Source organism: Sceloporus occidentalis, unplaced genomic scaffold (assembly GCF_023333645.1).
Source record: "Sceloporus occidentalis isolate IW3139 unplaced genomic scaffold, rSceOcc1.0.p SCAF_50, whole genome shotgun sequence".
In the NCBI taxonomy this organism is placed as follows: Eukaryota; Metazoa; Chordata; class Lepidosauria; order Squamata; family Phrynosomatidae; genus Sceloporus; species Sceloporus occidentalis.
This window is the reverse complement of record NW_028317030.1, coordinates 7,174,879-7,195,337: the sequence shown is the minus strand read 5'-3', so window position 1 is coordinate 7,195,337 and position 20,459 is coordinate 7,174,879. Positions and strand designations below refer to the sequence as shown.

At 46.0% G+C, this 20,459-nt stretch overlaps 1 protein-coding gene across 1 annotated transcript in view; it reads left to right on the top strand.

The window, feature by feature from the left end:
• The first annotated feature begins 361 nt into the window (after positions 1-361).
• Positions 362-20,459, top strand: part of LOC149288791 (VPS10 domain-containing receptor SorCS1-like) — a 252,828-nt gene continuing 232,730 nt past the window's right edge. The window contains exon 1 of the mRNA XM_089491470.1: positions 362-1,261. Coding sequence (XP_089347596.1) covers positions 362-1,261 — 900 coding nt within the window. The remainder of the gene's footprint in view (positions 1,262-20,459) is intronic.

Here is a 20,459-nt window from a genome sequence, read left to right as displayed (position 1 = left end):
GAAGCAGCTAGAGAGAGAGAGAGAGAGAGAGGGAGAGAGAGAGGGAGAGAGAGGGAGAGAGAGGGAGTCTTCTCTGCAGATGCCTCCTGCTCTCCCTCTCCTTCACCCCATCTCATTTGCCCTCCACCTCCCACCCCCCCTGCACTCCACCCTCTCCATCCTTCAGTCATTCCTGATCTCCCACCCATCCCTCATTCCCTCTCCTCTCTCAAATTCTCTCTTTTCATTCAGCTCCTCCCCTGTCTGGCAGATTCTACATGAAAACCCCTAGCCACACAGCCAGCCCTGCTACAAGAAGCCCCTTTTATTCCTTGGCTGCACCCTTCAAACTTCTATGGAGTTGGAGTGAGAGGCTGTGAGCATGGGCTTCCTCCCAGACTGTGGGCTGCTCTTCCTACTCATCAGCACCCTGGGGATGGAGAGGGGCAGTGGGGAGCTCACCTGCTCATCTTGTCACCCCCATGTTATTCTGCAGGGGCAGCAAGGGGGGCACTCAGGGGAAGGAGGACTGGGGTACAGGGTGCAGAGAATGCATAGAGGTAGCATGGATGAGAGGGGGCAACAGGCAGCTGGTGGGAATGGTATAGGGGGTAGTTTAGGGGATCAGGACCAGCTTGATGCTTCTTGGGTGGGGGGTGCTACTAGGGCTCTGAGGGTCCTCAGGGGCTATAACTATATGGGAGAGGAGTATGAGGGGGCTGGTGATAAGGTGGATGCAGGGGGCAAGTCTCTGGGGACATGGGGGGAGATAGAGGATAGAGTTGAGGATGACAAGGGTAAGAGTGGAGGGGGCAGTCGGATTGTGGGTACAGAGAGCAGTCAGTTTGTGGGTACAGGGAGTTTTAGGGGTGACAGATCTGGCCACTATATGGATGCCGCTGATATTGATCAAGGGGTGAGTGCTGCGAGTTATGGGAGTTACATAAATGGACAGAATTGGGGTGCCGAAGGGGATCAGGATGGGGGAGACCAGGGAGACAGCAGCCAGTTTGCGGGTTCTGGGGGGGATCAGGCTGACACGGGCAGTCTGTTTCAGGGTGACAGCCGCACACCCCACGGGGACCCCACACGTGGGCGCAGATTTGAGCGGAGCCCCCGGGAGGCTGCGGGGCGCAGGGTGATCCGGGCTCAAGCCCGGGACCCGGACAGGGGCAGCCGATTCCGGGCTGAGGAGCTGAGGCTGAGCAGCAGTACGTTCTCCCTGACCGGAGACTCCGCTCACAACCAAGCCATGGTGCACTGGTCCGGGCACAACAGCAGCGTGAGTACCGAGTATCACCTCCACAACTCCCATCACCCTGTCCTGGCCGCTCCTCATCCATCCCTTGCAAACCATATATATATACACGGTGATATAAACATGTATCGTGATGCTGAGTATCGCCTCCACATGCTATCGCGATGGGCTGCCTGGGGATGTATCCAGCGCACTGTATAATGAATCGGTATATTGCACCGTATTGATGACCCGTATTAATACGTTATGATCGTTATGATGTATCATTTTCCGATACATTGTATAGAATGTTTCCGCGATGTGTTCTATAGAGATTCCTTTCCTAAAATCCTCTTACGAAGTGTTGTAGAGTGATACCGAGTGCCTTTGGACACCTTGACCTGTGTGTTTGTTCTGTACTTCTCTATGTCAAGGCTGGCTGAGTGTGATGGGAGTAGTAGAACTCGCTGAGTGTGATGGGAGTAGCAGAACACCTGAAATCAGGCATTTTGACCGATCTGTCCAATGTAGATCTCTGTGCTTCTTACCTTTAAAAATCAACCGATTCATAGTCCAACAATTGCCCTAAATGACGTCATATTACCTCTTTAATTGGGGAATAAAAAAAAAAAAAAAAAGAACCCTACAGCCCAGAAATGAGAATAATGCAGTTTATTAATAATTTTCCCTAATAAAAGGTAAATCATAGTCTGCATAACATTGATGTTCATTAAATCCCAGAATCTACCACTTTTGTGGTTGGATGGGGGGCTTTTTAATAAAAAAAAAAAAATGGCAGAATTAAGCTGTCCTTCACTTTGGGCTATGATTAGGAAAGAAACATTGGCCAGCGCCCAAAGGGTTTATTTGCTATGCCGTCATTCTGTGATAGTGATTAGAAAAGTCACATGTAAAACCCGAAGGCATGGCGGTGCCTTGGAGGAATCAGAGATGGGAAGACGTGTTGACATGTATTGTAGAGCAGTACTGAGTATCACTTAAAAAAACCCAGGCCGCAGGGCTCATATGCTCTTTGCATGACGCTGGTCTGCGCATGTTAAGTGCGTAGCACTTAACATGCGTGGAAATGTGTATGTGTGGAAATTGGGTACTTGCTTATACATGTCATCCATGTGAAATACACGCGTGTCCTAGATGAACCGGCCGAGCCGGTCATGCACACAATTCATGAAATATTCTCCGTGTATCATCATCGTTAATAAATACATTGTGTTCCTTTCGTGTTACCTTGGTAGATGTAATGTAAGGAAGTTTTACTTTACTGAAAAGGTGGTAGATAAGCAGAGCAGCCTCCCAGCAGAGGTGGTCATGTCTGCTGACCAATGTTTCTATGGTGCCTGACACGGCTTGAGGTTATTATAGGAAAGCCCATGATCCTGGGTCAACTGTGCGCGGACAGGTGGGTAGTTCTACCCCAGTCCGGCCCTAGATCTGTGCAGTGCAAATCTAGCTTTGCCCCGGATCGCAGCAGTGTCTTTTACAACATGGTTAAAAGTTATTTGTTTTGGGTGATATTAATACAAATTTCCTTTTTGAAATAATCCACTTTTTTATGCACAAAGATCATTGCGTGTTTAAAACCCCTTTAAAGCAGTTTTACTTGTACGTCTAAGTCAGCCTTTGCTTAATTGCACTTAAAAAGATGAGATAAATACAAAAAATACATAAATGTGAAATTATGGTTTGACTTAAAAATCCAGATTTAATGAGGAATATTCACTAAATAAGAGAAAGGAGAAAAAATATAGAATATTCACAGTTGCCCAAATTACAGTTAAGAAAGTATAGTTTTTTTTCAATGGAATTCCTGGTGTAGTACCCTCGCTGACCACTCCGCTTCGTGGGGGCGTCGTCTGCTTGCGTTTACTGTGGGATTTTTTTGCTCTGTGTTATTGATGCATTGGTTGGTATGGAAAATTATTAACCATAGCAGAGCCAAATATTATCCGCAAATTTTATGCACTCAAAAAAGTCCTAATTATTTGTAGTTCAATATAGACCATTCTGCATTCAAAATGCAGTTTTCTTTTTTATCATTTTGCTCAGAGGTCTTCTCTATTCTCTTATTTACGTTTTAAAAAGTATTATTATTATTACTATTAATAATAATTATGATTACTATTTTTTATTATTTTATTATTATATTTATTTTTTTGCACATAATTCCATTACTATCCATCTCAAAGATCTTGTATTTACTATTAAATGGTGATTGGTTTAGCTCAATAATGAATTTCCTCATTGGTTCTATTCCCCATGGAGCCAAATGTATGTTTAAGCATTGCTGGAAAAATATATTATATCATATTGTATTTTAAAATGAACAAAAAAGTTGAGTATTCTACTGAATTTCACATTTGTTGCTCCAGAAAGTCTGGGTTTTATAGCAGAAAGGGAGCTGCTGTTACATTCTTCTTACCTGCGTGTGTTTTGGTCGGTGACCATGTTTAAATTACAGCTGTATCCGGATTGGCTAAGGATGTTCCCCCAAGCAGCCAATCAGAACGCAGATTGGAATGAAAATTGCTTCACTTTCCATCTTGTTCAGCCTAGTTCTGGGTTCTGTTAATTCTCTGGGTCCGGTCTATTTTTCTTGGACTTCTTTCACGTGATGAATGGACTCTTGAGGGTACTGAATCGCACAAGTTCTGTTACCAGGGCAACAAGCCTCTTATTCTGGTGCTATGAGGATGGAAGACCTGAAAAAAGATAATGTCCTTTTCCCGAAGCCCTTCAGATCAGTGTATAGGAAACGTGATATCTGTAAAAAAGGGCTGTTATATTATGCGATGTTCTTTATCTGCTGACCTGGAGCCCCAAATACTAGAACATTGTTTTGGCCCCAAAACTGACATAAGAATAGGAGCTGCATGAGGTGCAAATGCGACAAGGTACCAAGTTCCAGGGAGGTAAACCTTTCTTGAACCACCATTCCTGGTGGTCTAGTGTGGAACGTTGAAGGTGGAGATAAATCTCTTGCTCCCTCTGAACTGATATGGAGCGGGTCAAGTTATGATGTCATAACTCAGCTCTTCCTGTGTCTCCGCTCAGAGCATGCATTGAGTAGAAGAAGGAAAGTTGGTGCAAGTGGTGGCACAGATCTCCTCGCTCCACAATGGACTATCAGAGGCTCACCTCTTCAGCAAGCCCCCGACTCCCAAGCTGAAGAGGGGAAAGCGACAATTTGCGACAGGGCTCCAGATCTTTCAGAGTACGTGACCCTTTGCCACCACCACCGAGTCACACTCCTGACCCCGTCCTAAACGTCCTCGTACTGAATGTTTTATAGAACATGTGCGGAAACCCGTTCTTCATGGACCGTCCCGATGCAGATAAAGGGAGCCCTGGAGACAGCTAGGCAGAAAGGGCGGCATGACATGGCCTGTGATAGGCGAATGAGAGGGCAGTGGGGTCAGCTAGGGGACACTGGTTGTTGCTGGGCAGCCCACCCTCACTGATTGGTGTATGGGCATCTGAGGTGTTTAGGGAACATTATATAAACAATGCACACAGCATCACAGCATCACAATTTATTGAATTTAGAAGGAAAGTTTTTCTGATTTTACCTGATGGCAGACCTTGAGTCATTGATTGAGCGGATAAGGTCCTCTGCTTTGGAGAATGGGACATCCTGGCTTCTGGACCGTATGGGTGAGCTTACTGCCGGACCATCTTGTCCTCCTATCCCTGAGCTACAGGACCGGGCACCTCGGGCTCGGCGTTCCAGACCTCCGGTACGGCTGAGTCCAGAAGTTGAATTGCGATGCCGTCGTCGCCTTAGGAGCGGTAGAGCCGGGGTTCGCGATGTAAGCGGGTCTCGCAAACGGCATGCTGATCTCGGATCTGGTGATGCAGCGCGGAGGGACCATCCTGCTCGTGTCCGGGTTCGCAGGACTTCAGGATCACAGTCCGAGCTTGAAGAGGGCGGCGAACTTTCTCCTGCTTCTAGCGTCTTCCAGTTTCAGCAACGCGTTTCCGGCGTTGATGGTGTACGTACGCCATCTAGGGACGTCTCTCCTGAGGTCCGTGTGCAACAACGGGTAGGAGACGAAGGTTCCGGATCGGCACAGCAGCTTTCAACGGCCCCGGCTAAGCGTCAAGCGGCTGCTGCAGGACGTTTTTCGGGCAGGCAAGGATCGGATCGGCGGGAACGGCGCCACGTCTCGTGCCAGGACGGCGTGGCACTTACCAGCGCGACGCGAGCTCCGGGGATCCTGCAACCCGCGGCATCTTCTCAACCAGCAGGACAGGACGCATCTGCAGGAGGAACGGCTGCTCCACAGGCTGAGAGGCAGCTCGGTGAGTTTCCTGAGGACACTGGTCCTACAGCACCCACACAGCACTTCTCTCCACCTTGTCTTAGCACTACTAGGGGTGACACAAGGTCTGTGGGTTCAGTTAGGGATACCAGCAGTGCTGTATTGTGTGGCAGTCAGGGTCAGTTAGGATCATTATTGGCTTCAGTCAGGGACCTTTTGGGTCAGTGTGCTGCGTTGGCTGCCCCAGGATCATCATTGTCCCCCTCACCTGTAGCTGTATGGGACACTTCGCTTGGCTCACGTCGTATTGAGGGTTCATCTGGCACTGTTGCGTCTGTTCCAGCGGTTACTGCCCCTGAGGCTGCCAGTCCTCAAGTTGAAAAAAGCAGTACTGGGGTTGTACAACGTAAGGAAGAGGTTAGGTTGTCAGATTCGGCTAGATGTGAGGTTTATGTTTGCTTCGAGGGGCCCCTTGGGGCCCATCTGAAACAAGAGGTCAGGGAGCGGATCTGGAAGGGTGAATATGTGGAGATTTTTTCCTTGCTTCCGCTTGAGCGATTTAACTTGGATAGGTCAGCTAAATTGGAGGAAAAGAAAGAGGATGAGGAGAAGCGGCGTTACCGCTTGATCCCCCGCACTTTCTCAAATTGGTTGCAAGCATTCGCCATCCTTGCTAGTGTAATAGGGGAGAAAACCCCTGAATGTTGTTCCTCTTTGTTCTGTTAGATGGATAGTATCGGTGAGGCTTACAGGGTCTATGGGGGTCAGGCTTGGATAAGGTATGATGAACAATTTCGGCAGAGGAAAGCCCTTCGCCCTTCTATTCGTTGGGATCATAAAGACATAGCCTTATGGTTAAAAGTCTCTGCCCCCGTACGGGCCGGGCAGTCCTTTCCAGGGGCTGCCGGTGGAGCAGCAGGAGCTTCATCGGCAGCGAACAAAAAGGGATTTTGCTGGCAGTTTAATGCAGGGTCCTGTAAGTGGGGGACTTCATGTCGATTCAAACATGAGTGTTCAGGATGCTCTGGTTCTCACCCTTTGTCCCGTTGTGTTAAAAAAGGGAAGGTCAGTAAGACCCAGGGAGCTAGCAGTAAAGGGGAAGACTCCGGTGATGTGGGAAAGGATGCTTCCGTGGCTCAGTCAGTATAAGTTGAGGGATGAGGCTGTGTTAATTGAGTTCGGTTTTAAAGAGGGTTTTCGGATTCCTTTTAAGGACGCTCCTCCTCAGCTTGTTTTGCGAAATTTGAAGTCGGCCCTGGAATTCCCAGGGGTGGTGAAAGAGAAATTGTTCAAGGAGGTTAGTTTAGGGCGAGTGGCTGGTCCTTATCCTTCCCCCCCTTTAGATAACCTTCGAGTTTCCCCGCTGGGCGTTGTTCCCAAAAAAGAACCAGGTAAATTTCGGCTCATTCACCACCTTTCTTACCCAAAAGGGGGTTCAGTGAATGATGACATCGATACAGACCTTTGTCGTGTTACTTACGCGTCTTTTGACGCTGCTTTACGGTGGGTGAGAGAGTGTGGACAGGGGGCTTTATTAGCTAAAACTGACATCGAGGCGGCTTTCCGTTTATTGCCAATACACCCGGACTGTTTTCATTTATTAGGATGTTTTTGGGAGGGTAGTTATTTTGTCGATAAGTGCCTCCCTATGGGTTGTTCTATTTCTTGTCGTTATTTTGAAATTTTTAGTTCATTTTTAGAGTGGGTAGTGCGTGTTGAAGCGGGAGTCTCATCAGTTATACATTATCTGGACGACTTCCTGTGTGTTGGTCCACCTGACTCTAATGTTTGTGGGATGTTATTAGCTACGGTACAGCAGGTGTTTGGGCGTTTTGGTGTTCCTCTGGCTCCAGACAAAACGGAGGGCCCATGTACGAGGTTAAATTTTTTAGGGATTGAGATTGACTCTCTTGCAATGACTTTTCGGCTCCCGGCTGTGAAGGTGCAGGATTTAAGGGCCTGGGTGAGCTTGTTTAGGGGTGTTAAGAAAGTTACTTTACGGCAAATGCAGTCCTTAATAGGCAAACTGACTTTTGCCTGCCGTATCATCCCGATGGGGCGTATATTTTGTAGGCGTTTGGGGATGGCTACTGCTGGAGTTCGGGCACCTCACCATTTTATTCGTTTGACAAGGGAGCTCAAAGGTGATTTGCTTGTTTGGGACACATTCTTGCAGGAGTTTAACGGGCGATCAGTCTGGATGGAGGGTGCCATTTTTAACGATGAAATTGAGCTTTTCACGGACGCAGCAGGTGCAGTTGGGTATGGTGCTTATTTTCAAGGACAATGGAGCGCCGAGGTTTGGCCGAGGGTTTGGGAATTAAGTGGTATTTGTAGGAATCTTGTCTTTTTAGAGTTATTCCCTATTGTGTTATCCATGGAATTATGGGGTAATAGTCTCAGGAATAAGAGGGTAAAGTTTCGTTGTGACAATGCCGGGGTAGTTGCAGCTATCACCAATCTGTCCTCTGCCTCCCCTCCTGTTATTACGTTACTGCAGCATTTAGTACTCCGGTGCTTGCAGTTAAATGTCTGCATTCGGGCTGTGCATATTGCGGGTGTGTGCAATGAAGTTGCTGATGCGCTTTCACGACAGCAGTGGGCCCGTTTTAGGCAATTGGCACCAGATGCGAGTCCCAAAGGTTTGGACTGTCCTCGTTGGTTATGGTCTTTTGGGCATGTATAGTTACTTTACCGTGCTTTAAGTATTGTATTGTTTTTTCACATTTTGCTGTTCATATTTCCTGCAGCCTGTAGGGTTTGGATCGCGGGACATTCCTACGTGCACTGGGCAGCGAAGCGGGCAGCGGTTAGAGCCAATGGTGGTCAGCTCGGTTTTGCGGAGCACACTGCAGAAATCCGTTGGTTGGGTTTTCGCGGATCGCGTTGGGCAGATGTGCTGATTGAGGTCTTGGCCCGGGCTTCAACGGAATCTCCACCTAATGTGTTATTATTTCATTCGGGAGGTAATGACCTTTGCCACAGACCGATTAGGGTACTTATGCGGGATATTAAATGTGATTTGCTTCGTTTATGGGATCGTTTTCCTTCCCTTATTGTGGGCTGGTCTAATGTTGTCCCTCGCCTTTTTTGGCGTGGAGCTCGTTCCATGCAAGGTGTTAGCAGGGCTAGGGTTAAGCTGAATAAAGCGATAGGCAGTTTTGTCTGCCGTTTGGGAGGCTTTGTGGTATCCCACCCGGAGTTGGAAGTTGATAACCGTAAGCTGTTCCGGGGGGACGGGGTGCACTTAAATGATATTGGGAATGATATCTGGCTGCTTAATGTTAGATTTGGCATAGAGAAGGCGGTGGCTGCGTGGGGTAGCCAGCGCGTTCAAGGTGTCAAACGCGCAGGCTGTGGCGGAGGCAGTCAGCATGAAGAACAAAGAAAGTAACAGAAAATTGGAGGTGCCGCACGACAAAAGGCGGCAGTTTTGGATGTGTGTTTTGTTTAAACGTTCCCTAATGGGCTGGGTCCCTGGGGAATTGTAGTTAGCCGATCCCCTTGCTATTGGAGACTTTACGGCTTGGGGGGAATTGTCGGCCTGTGTATTAAGTTGTTTATGTTTAAGGGGTACTGTTCTTTTCGTATATTGTTTATGTCCGGGACTGGCAGGGGTTACATTTTAGACATTTGTATGGCACTCTGCCAGAGTATAATCGTGTGCCAGTCCCGGTTTTATCTTTGTTGTTTGTGTGTCACAGTCTGTCTAAACGAATAAAGTGCTGTGGCCTTTTCACATTCCAAAGATTAATGTCTTTGCGTGTTTATTGGGTATGTTATCAGTAGCCATATTCACAGTGCCTATGTCAAGGGAGCCCTGGAGACAGCTAGGCAGAAAGGGCGGCATGACATGGCCTGTGATAGGCGAATGAGAGGGCAGTGGGGTCAGCTAGGGGACACTGGTTGTTGCTGGGCAGCCCACCCTCACTGATTGGTGTATGGGCATCTGAGGTGTTTAGGGAACATTATATAAACAATGCACACAGCATCACAGCATCACAATTTATTGAATTTAGAAGGAAAGTTTCCCTCCCTCCCTCCCTCCCCATGTTTGTGTCTGTTCTGTGTTTCGGTGTTTTTCGTTGTTTGTATTTCATCAGGTGGTGTTCAGTTCTTCCTGTACGGGTTTCCAGCCAGGCGGAGGCAGTCAGCATGAAGAACAAAGAAAGTAACAGAAAATTGGAGGTGCCGCACGACAAAAGGCGGCAGTTTTGGATGTGTGTTTTGTTTAAACGTTCCCTAATGGGCTGGGTCCCTGGGGAATTGTAGTTAGCCGATCCCCTTGCTATTGGAGACTTTACGGCTTGGGGGGAATTGTCGGCCTGTGTATTAAGTTGTTTATGTTTAAGGGGTACTGTTCTTTTCGTATATTGTTTATGTCCGGGACTGGCAGGGGTTACATTTTAGACATTTGTATGGCACTCTGCCAGAGTATAATCGTGTGCCAGTCCCGGTTTTATCTTTGTTGTTTGTGTGTCACAGTCTGTCTAAACGAATAAAGTGCTGTGGCCTTTTCACATTCCAAAGATTAATGTCTTTGCGTGTTTATTGGGTATGTTATCAGTAGCCATATTCACAGTGCCTATGTCAAGACATTTTACTTGATCCAACGAGCCGAGGTGAAAGGAGAGATCTCTATAAAAAAACGTAAACCAGATACCCAGCAACCAGAGGATTTTATTTTATTATAACTTGGACTAAAAAAACCCTAGATGGTTTATAAAGCAGATCCAATATAAAGTTGAAGTGATGACACATCAGGGGCTCTATCGCTTTCAGGTTCCGGAGTTTTATGGCTCCTGAGCGGCTCCTGTCGGCTCAATGCTCCGAGAATCCAGTGTATTTTGGCATTAAGGAGGCAGATCTGGGTAGGGGGGGTGTTGCAGAACCTCTTGGCATGGGGGCAAAGCTAGAAAGGGTGGCACTGAAGCTGTTGCCCCATGGGGAGCTGCATTAATTGCTTTTATCCCAATCTCGCGGTTTTAGGATGAACCCTGTTGACTGGGTTTTGGGGGTGAATGGGCGGATTATTAGTGTTTTTACCCCAGTGTCAGGGTCTGGGGGTGATGGGGTAGATTCTCAGGTTCTGGTGCCGACATCTTCATATTCTACTCTGGTTTCATCATCTCTGAGCATCCCGATTGGTGCTTTTCCCCCTGCTATATCACAGCAGGAATCACTGCTTGAATACAGGTGACTTTATTAAGAATATCTTTAAAACCAAAACTAATGTGTGTCTAACTTGTACTCAGGTGACTATATTGGTGGCATTGATGGATTTACATTTTGCGCAGGATCACTGGCACCTCCTTACTAAGTTACAAGGGATTTGTAGATGTGGCACTCTAGGCACTCTAGGCTTATTCTTAGCAGATCACCCAGCCGTCTGCCGGACGTGGCTTTCATGCTGGGAGTTGTTGTTCTGCATAAACTTCATGAATTCCGTGCAAGTGTCTGTCTTATTGGTGAAATACATTGTGTTAGATAACCCATTAGTCTCGCTGCTCCTGCAGAGGGTGGTAGATGAGTGGAACAGACTGCTAGCAGAAGTGGTAGAGGGTAATACAGTGAGGAGATTAAACATGCATGGGATAGACATACGGCTCCTGAATCTAAGACGAGACCAACGACTGATTAAGGTTTGAGTCTTCACAGCAGGAGAAACCGCGATGAGACAGGGGACGGATGGGGCCGATCTGCCCGTGGGTTCTATATTTATATGCTTTGCCCTAGTCTGCGACATCATTACTTGGTCCCCCAACAGGGAGCAGGAGGACCACATGGGGGACAGATCTCAGTCGATCTTCTTGGAAGGGGATTCAGGGGACCGCAGCAGCTGGGTCTCTTCTGATGATGGCCGCCAGTGGGCTCCATGCAACTGCTGCAGTTTGCCGAGCGTTCGAATCGCAGCCATCCATGCAGACTACGAAATAGAAAAAAAGATTGTAACAAGATACAGGAGAAGTAAATATTCCCACTGCCATCGCTACTCTTCCTCATTATAAACTAATAATGCATTGGCCGGTAGAGAATGGCCCTGGGTAGAGCTGGATTAAGACACAATAGGGCTTGGTAATTTTTTGGGCGTTAGAATAAGGTTCTTCACTGTCGCTCTTGGGGGTCTCTGCCTTCACTCCTATCTCTCATCACTATTTTCTGCCAGATGTTGCAGATCCTTCCTTGTGTAAGGGGACACTTCAGCCATCATATACACTTTAATCCATACGACAGCTGAGAAGTCCCTTTAAATTTTCATGAGGTCGCCCCCCCCCTGCGATTAGCATCCCCTCTATGTGTTTGCCTCGTTCCTTGCCCCCCAGCTATGTGGCTTGGACGGGATGAGTTTGGCTTGCACCCACATGCTATCCTTACTATCAGCTCCGGTACTCTTGGAGAGGCTTCTGAGAAGGTCCACATTGATTTCATGCCACCGATTGGCTGATTTAAACAGCCAATCAGTGGCACAAAAACAGGACCTTCTGCTGGAGCTGCAGCTTCTCCTAAAGGTTGATAGGACGATACCTGATGATGCACTCTATCAGTGACATGGATCAATTAAAGAGATCGCTCAAACTGGTCCATGGCTGGACTCTAGAAGACCCTCGGCAGGCACCCAGGGTCCCCCACAGACCTCGCACCACAAGCCTTTCCAGGATCGGTGCTCCTTATCGCTGCGACCCATCCATACTAAGACTTAATCTCTAAACACGATATTCTTCATAATTATAACAAAGTTACAAACTAATTGTTCCTCGTCGCTGGCAGACACCGGACTCCTGGAAAATGAGCCAATTCATTATTCTTAGCCCGAGAAGCTTATCGTATAATCACATTACCGTGCGCACGTTCGCCCCATAAATCTAACCTCATTCATACGCGTCAGATCCGCTGCGTTTTCAGGAATCGGGATCTGACTCGGAATGCGAAGTTAATAACCGGCGTTCTATAATTACCTGTAAATTACCTGTAAACTCACCCGGCCCCCCGAGGAGCGCGTTCGCAGTAACAGGGGCGACCGGCGGCGGATCTCTCGGATTCTCGTTCATCGCGCTCTGTAACAGAAATCCGCGTCTCGCCGAGATGCTTCCCGTTCGTTTCCGTCGCTTTCGCTGAGAATTGTCTGTTTACGTGAAGAGCGTGCGGTTTGATCTGTAATTTAAAAACATAAAGGGATTGTTTTGCAAGCAAAATTTAATTTGCATTTTAGATGCGAGGATCCGGCGGCTCGGTGCAAACTGCAAAATGTGTGTTTCAGGAAGAGAGAATAATTAGTGGCTGGGTGGGAGCTTTCTGCATTTTCTGCATTTCCTGCATTTCCTGCATTATCTGCATTATTTGAATTTTCTGCATTTTCTGCAATGTTTGCATTTTCTGCATTATTTGCATTATTTACAGGGCTCTCTCCACCTAGTGTATCGGTTTGTCTCAGTCTGTCAATTCTAGTCTTGTAAAACCCCTGGAATATATGCAGGGGCGTAACTAGACGCCTCAGGGCCCGGGTGCGAGAATCTGTTAAAGGCCCCCCCACCCCCTCACCCCCCCCAAAAAACATGATTTTTACCCAACAATTTTTTTTCAACTAATTCAACAAATTCAATTTACATATTGAATCATATCTGTAAAAAAATCAAAGATAAAGGGGCGCATGTACAAAGGGCATAATCCAGGGGTGTCCAAGTTTTTTCTGCAGTGGGCCACTTCATCAGAATTGTATACGTGCGCGGGCCGCACTCATTTTTCACTGTGACAAAAAATATGGCCTTTAATAAAATATGCAGATTAAAATAAAGTAAAATGACACAAAACCTTTACTCTTCCTCTCGCTGATTTCTGGGCCTTGAAAGTTTTGCGACTACAAATTCAGGATTCCCTAGATTTATTCTAGGGATGAACTAAAATGAAAATTCTGGACCAAAACATTCAGGGTTCACTTAGCCAAAACCGAAAATGACCCCCATGTCAAAAATAATAATAAAAACTCACATGTTTAATAAAAGTAGGTAACACACAATTGGACAAAATTAGCAATATGACTTGGCATGATAGGAGTGTGATTGCTAACAGCAATCACACTCCTATCATACCCAGGCAACCAGTAAATGCTGGTACCTAGGCATGATGGGACTGTGCTCGCTGTGATTGCTGTTAGCAATCACACTCCTATCATGCCAAGTCAGCCAGTACATGCTGGTACAGGGTGGCTGTAAGTGATGTGCAGACCCCATACTGCTGGCAGCATCACTACACAAGGGGGGCAGCTAGCTAGGTTTCAGCATGTACTGGCTGACTTGGCATGATAGGAGTGTGATTGCTAACAGTAGTCACAGTCCCATCATGCCGAGGTTCCAGCACTTACACATCCATCCAGTAAATGCTGGAACCTAGGCATGATGGGACTCTGATTGCTGTTAGCAATCACACTCCTATCATGCCAAGTCAGCCAGTACATGCTGGTACAGGGTGGCTGTAAGTGCAGACCCCATACTGCTGGCAGCATCACTACACAAGGGGGGCAGCTGGCCAGGTTTCAGCATGTACTGGCTGACTTGGCATGATAGGAGTGTGATTGCTAACAGCAATCACAGTCCCATCATGCCTAGGTTCCAGCACTTACACATCCATGCTATCACACACACACACACACTCACACACACTCATTTATTCATATAATCATTCATTCACAGATTCATTCCCTCAATCACACACACTTATTCAAACACCCTCCCCACCCCCTTACCTGCACTGCAGCTCCCTCGATGCCGCTCACAGACTTCAGCAGGGGGCACGGCCTCCCTCTGCCTTCTCTGCTAAAGCACAGAGGAAGTAGGAAGTCACGTGAACTCCGCTTCCTCTGTGCTGTCCAGAAGACCCTCCCACAAGTAAGTAGCAGGGCTTGAGGTGCGGCTCGTGTAAGATCGGTTGCCCTGGCTGCATTCGTCGCATGTTGGACGCCCCTGCCTTATTTAAAAAAAACAACAAAACTTAAAAAAGATTTTGGGCGGCCCCTTGGCTTGGGCCCCCCTGCCGCCGGGGCCCGGTCGCAGTCACGACCCCTGCGACCCCGGTAGATCCGCCACTGAATATATGTATTGTATTAAGCGCTGCGCAATATAAATAAAATAAATAATATTAATAATTAATTGCATTATGTGCATTATTTGCATTATCTGTATTACTTGTATTATCCGCATTATCTGCATTACTTGCATTATCTGCATTACTTGCATTATCCGCATTATTTGCATTATCTGCATTATTCACATTATCTGCATTATCTGCATTATCTGCATTATTTGCATTATTTGTATTATCTGTATTACTTGCATTATCTGCATTATCTGCATTATTTGCATTATCTGCATTATCTGTATTACTTGCATTATCTGCATTATCTGCATTATTTGCATTATTTGTATTATCTGTATTACTTGCATTATCTGCATTAAGGGTCGGAGATGTTCATCAGGATCGGGCGGCGGTGGGCAGATAGAACTGTCTTACAGGGACCCTCCAGTCATCAAAAGCACTTTAATGCCCATTAAAGGTCCTTTTACATTTGCGCGGTGTTGCTTTTAGAAATGCCCCATCCCCCACCCCCGAGTTATTTTCCGAGCAGGAGATGCATTTTCCCGAATACATCGCGGTGTACTCGATATACATATCCAGGGCTGGCTGTGCAAATACTCCAGGCAGGGGTCTGATGAGATTCCATTAAACATGCACGGAAAGTACTCCCAGTGATTTTAATGAGAGCTCTTTCCTGACACTTATTGGCTGCCGACCATGGATAAGAATGCATAGATTCTAGATTGTAAGCCTTTGAGCCGAGCTTTCTTTTATCTAATATATCAGCTTGTCGTAGTCTGTTGGTGCTATAGAAAGAAAAATAATAATATCCCCATCCTCTAAAACAAAAGATCCTCTCCCCAAAGCGCTGGGCGGTGAGGTTGTTGCATCTGTGGGCAAATGGGGCTTTGTTGGCAGAAGTAGTGGGGCTTTAGAGTCCCCAGACGTCTGCTTCATCGTTACTGGTAGACTTGTGCATTCGTCTTCGGGCGAACATGAAAACGAGCACGAAGAGGCCGTTTTTTTGTTCGTTCCGAAGGAACGTAGAACAGAATACAGTGCCGGCAAACCGTAGGCGAAGACGAAGACTCACAATCACGAAGAATCGAAGATTCTTCGTGATCGTCTTCGTTTTTGCCGCGCAACCGCCAAAATTTCAAACAGGAGTGAGCTGATCCTCGTCTGTCCAATCAGCTCACTCTTGTGACGTAACGCTAAGGGTCTCGTCCAATGCCTGTGCTGCTGTTTTTTGAATTCTGAAGGCGCCTTTATAAGACCAGAGCTTGCCTGAGAGATCCATTCATTTTTCGCTGTGACTGCTTTGGCAACACTGCTGTGCTGCATCCGAGCGTTACAGAGAGAGATTGTTCTGTTCTGTGTGAGACTGGTAAGCCTTAGCCTGCCATTTCTCACTGTGTACTTCATCCTCACTTCAGTGCTACTTAATTAATATATTTAATAATAATAATTTGATTAATTTAATTTTTTTAAAATTAATTTGTCATCAACTTTAGTGTAAGTGCTGTTGAGTTGACAGTGCACCCAGTGCCTCAGTGGCACTGGGGTGCCCTTGCCCTGGGCTGGCACTAGTGCCTATTGCCTGTCCTGCTTAAATAAATTAAATAGAATTTATAAATTACAATTTAATAGAATCTATAATTTAATAGTTCATTATAATATTATATATATATATATATATTTGTCAGTCATATATATATATATACTATAGTATACTAGTGTAGAGTGTACTGTAGACATTCATCTACTAGTGTCTAATTTAAAATCAGTAATATTAATTAATATAATTAATAATTGAATTCATTATAAAATTATATATATATTTGTCAGTTATAGTTAGTAATAGTATACTAGTGTAGAGTGTACTGTAGACATTCAGAACATCTACTAGTGTCTAATCTAAAATCAGTAATATCAATAATTCTCTAATTCTTTCTTATCTTAATAGTTAATTAAATTAGCTATAAATAAAAGTAATAATATTAATTAATTACTACTAGCGTATAGTTCAGCTAATCTTATTAGTACTGGTGCTGCAGCTCTATAGTTTGTGCTTTGTTTTAGCAACAGTAAGAGACCAAGTCAATTTTTCTTAATTAATCTTTCATTTTATTTCATTTGTTTTGCTCACCTCAGTCCATCAGTGAAGTGAACTTGTTGGGCTAGTGAGTGCAGCCGCATAAGTGCTGTGTTTTTTTTTGATCAGCAAGCAGTGACGTTAACTGTTTTGCAAAGATTTTCTCATTTATTTTACATTTTATTTCAATTTTATTAAAAGTACCCTTAGTGTTTTGCTCACCTCAGTCCATCAGTGAAGTGAACTTGTTGGGCTAGTGAGTGCAGCAAGCAGTGAAGATAACTGTTTTGCTGTGACATTTTATTTTATTTCTAATTCTTTTCAAGAAAAATTGACTGTGACGAGCTGTACTAAGCAAAGCTTCAAGCTACTAGCTGTAGTACTAAAATAATTCTAATCTTCTTTAATCTTAATCTATAATATATTATAAATAATAATATTCTAATTCATAATCTATAATATAAGTAATTCTAATTCTAAATTCTAATTCATAATCTATATTCTTCTATCTATAATACATAATATATAAGTAAATTAGTTCTAATCTATTAATATTATATAACTTAATATTAATTAATAAATCATATACTGAATCTGATTTAACCTCACTTTAGCTTAGTGGGTTTGAGAGCGTCTGCCTAGAGGTAGACTTATAGTAAGGAAATATAGCTTTAGGCTAGCATAGTGGTAGGCTAAGCTCTTAGGCCCGTGTAAATTCAAATTAAAAATAAAATACTGCTAGTTATTAAATAGTTAATCTTGAGTTAATAATTTCAATAACTTTAGGATTTTGGCAGATTGCACACAGCACAGTGCAGTAGTGCATAGTTTTACTTTTTAAGCAGTAGCACTGAAGAGAACTTCCTCTAATTTTTTTGTCTTTAATTCGTTTTTCCTTTTTTTTATTTTTATTTTTTTATTTTTTTTTTTATAGTTTTTTAAACACTACACTACACTACACTACACTACACTACACACACAAAACACAAAATTTGAAATGGATCCTCCTTTTGGGACTAAGGAGGGACAAGCTCCATCTACCACCACCACCACCACCACCAGCACCACCACCAGCACCACCACCAGCTCTAAGATGCAGCCTTTGCGTCAGTCTAGTCGGCCAAGTAGGCCAAGCTCTCGCTTATCATTTGGGGAAGCATTGCTTGAAGGATCATCAAGTAAAGGAAAGGCACCAAAAGCAGGCAGTAGTAGTGCGGCTAGGCCCACAAGCTCTATGGTTTTTTACGGAAAGCCTAAAGCACCAGAAGCATGTTCAAAGTTAAAGGGTAGCACAAGTAGTACCAGCCCAGTGACTAAAAAGAAGTGCCTTTTGCCCCAAGCAGCATCTTCCCCATCCACCAGCAGCATGCAAGGTACCAAGCAGAGCCAAATTAGCAGCAAGACTCAGAGGGGTCCCAAACCAAAGCGATCTCATTCCTTTGTAGGGAAAACCACCACCACCACCACCCCCGCCTCTACCACCACTAGTGCTGCGCCTACTGTTCCCACTGGTACCGCCACGCCATGTCCTCCTAGTACCTCTAGCAAGCCACCAAGTCCTTACAAAATTTTTGTAAAGACAGTTAGAGAGAGGGCTACACATAGTGGAACTCCACCTAGCGAGGTAGCAGAGGAGCCTGAGACTGAGAGGCCAAGTGCAGAGTCTATTCTTCCTGCTCGCACTACTACTAGTCACGAGTCTCACGACGATATCAGTCTTAGCTCCAGCCTAGCAGGAATTCCATTCGATCTGGCTAATGAAGAGCTAGACTATGAGCCAGAGGAAGTAGAGGAGATGAGTGGTCAGGAATCAGATTCCTCAGGGAGCAGTGTCCAAATGACTAGTGCACAATTTTCCCCTGAGCCTCCACCTTCTCCGCTACGATCATCACCATCACCACCACCAGCAGCAGCAGCAAAACCTAGCAAATCTAAAGCAATTAGCAGTCCCACTATGGCCAGTACTGTTACCACCAGTCCCACCACCACTAGTTCTGCCTCTGTTCATCCACCCCGAGCAGTAAGAGCAGCACCCAAGGCACACTCCAAGGCTATGCGCGCCCCAATTTGGGAGCACTTTGAAAATGTTGAAGAAGGGCGCTATGGAAAGTGCAAACATTGTGGGAAGCTAATAAGCAGAGGGAAAGTGTCTGGCCATTTTACCAGTGCTAGCATGAAGCATCACCTCAGCACTCAACACAACGCTGTGCTATTGGGGAAAGATGCAGAGGTAAAACTTAGTGCAGGCAGCATAGCTGGTGGCCGTGGAAAAACCCCAACAGCTTCTTCTTCTGAGCCAATAGCAGCAGCAGCAGCAGCAGCAGCAACTAGTGCTGGCAGCCAGAGACCAAGGCAGGTTGGAGCACTGCATGCCCAGCCCACCCTGGAAGAATTTGGGGCATTCCACTCCAAGAGAACGATGCCCAAACAGCAGGCCAATAAAGTAACGCGACTTATTGGTCAGTTCATTGCTGTTGGAGGGGCATCCTTCTCCATGATTGAAGGGGAGCCTTTCAAACAATTGATGGCGGCTGTGGCTCCACAATACACAGTTCCGTCACGTTCCACTTTCAGCAGGAACATTGTCCCCTCGCTGTATCGGTCCTGTGTTGCAGCAGTGAAAGAGGAGCTTTCCAAGGCTGCTGGTCAGTGTGTTCATTTCACTACAGATTTGTGGAGTGCACCTAGCGCCCAGCATGCCTTTCTTTCTTTGACAGCACACTGGTGGCAGCCCGGTGTGTCTAAGGAAGTTGCTGCAGCAGGCTACCGATCATTCCTTCTCCATGCAGAAGTGATGGATGAAAAGCACACTTCCCAAAATATTCTGCATGCGATTAGGAAAATGTTTAGCCTTTGGGTGGGAGCAGAGGCGGGCACCAATGTTGAAGTTGGTTTTGTGGTAACTGACGGAGGTGCCAATATGGTGAAAGCGCTGCGAGATGGTCATATTGTTGGTGTGCGCTGTGCAGCCCACATCATCCATCTTGTAGTGAAGGCAGCAATGTCAGAAGGAACTAATGTGGCAGCAGTAGTTCTGTCCCGCTGCAGAAAGATCGCTGGGCACTTTCACCATAGTGTTAAGGCTAGCCAACTTTTGAGGGAAGAGCAAGAGAGGTCAGGTCTTCCCGTACACTGCCTACGTCAGGATGTCAGTACACGGTGGAACTCCACGTTAGACATGCTAGAGAGGATTTTGGAGCAGCAGAGGGCAATCCATAATCTTGCCTCAGAGCACAATATTGGGATTACCTCTCCATTGAATAGGGAGGATTGGACAGTGATCGCCCAGCTAGTGGCAGTCCTTAAACCATTCAGGGATGCCACAGAAAATTTAAGCTCAAACACTGCCAGTCTGGCCCAGGTAATCCCAGTGTTCTCCCATCTAGGCAGCAAGATGGATGTGTTCCTTGGAAACCGTGAGGCTGTTCAAGGTGGCACTCTACATCCTGACGTAGCAGCCATAGTCAGGAAGCTGAAGGATCTGCTAAAAGTACACCTTCGCAAGCGAATGGAAGAGAGTCCCGAAATGATGCTAGCGTGCCTTTGTGATCCAAGAATTAAGGGAAAGCTAGCTTTGAAATTCAATGTTCTCAGTAGCTACCGGGAGCAATTGGTCAACAAGGTGCGTGACTGGCAGCGTAAAATGGGAATGCTGTCCGAGGAGGGTGAGGTGCAGGAGGAGGAAGAGATGATGTGGTCTGCTACCCCTAGCAGCAGCATCAGCAGCAGTGCCACAAGCAGCACAACACAGCTGAGTGGAGCAGCTGCGTTTTGGGAAGAGGCACTTGGCAGTATAGTT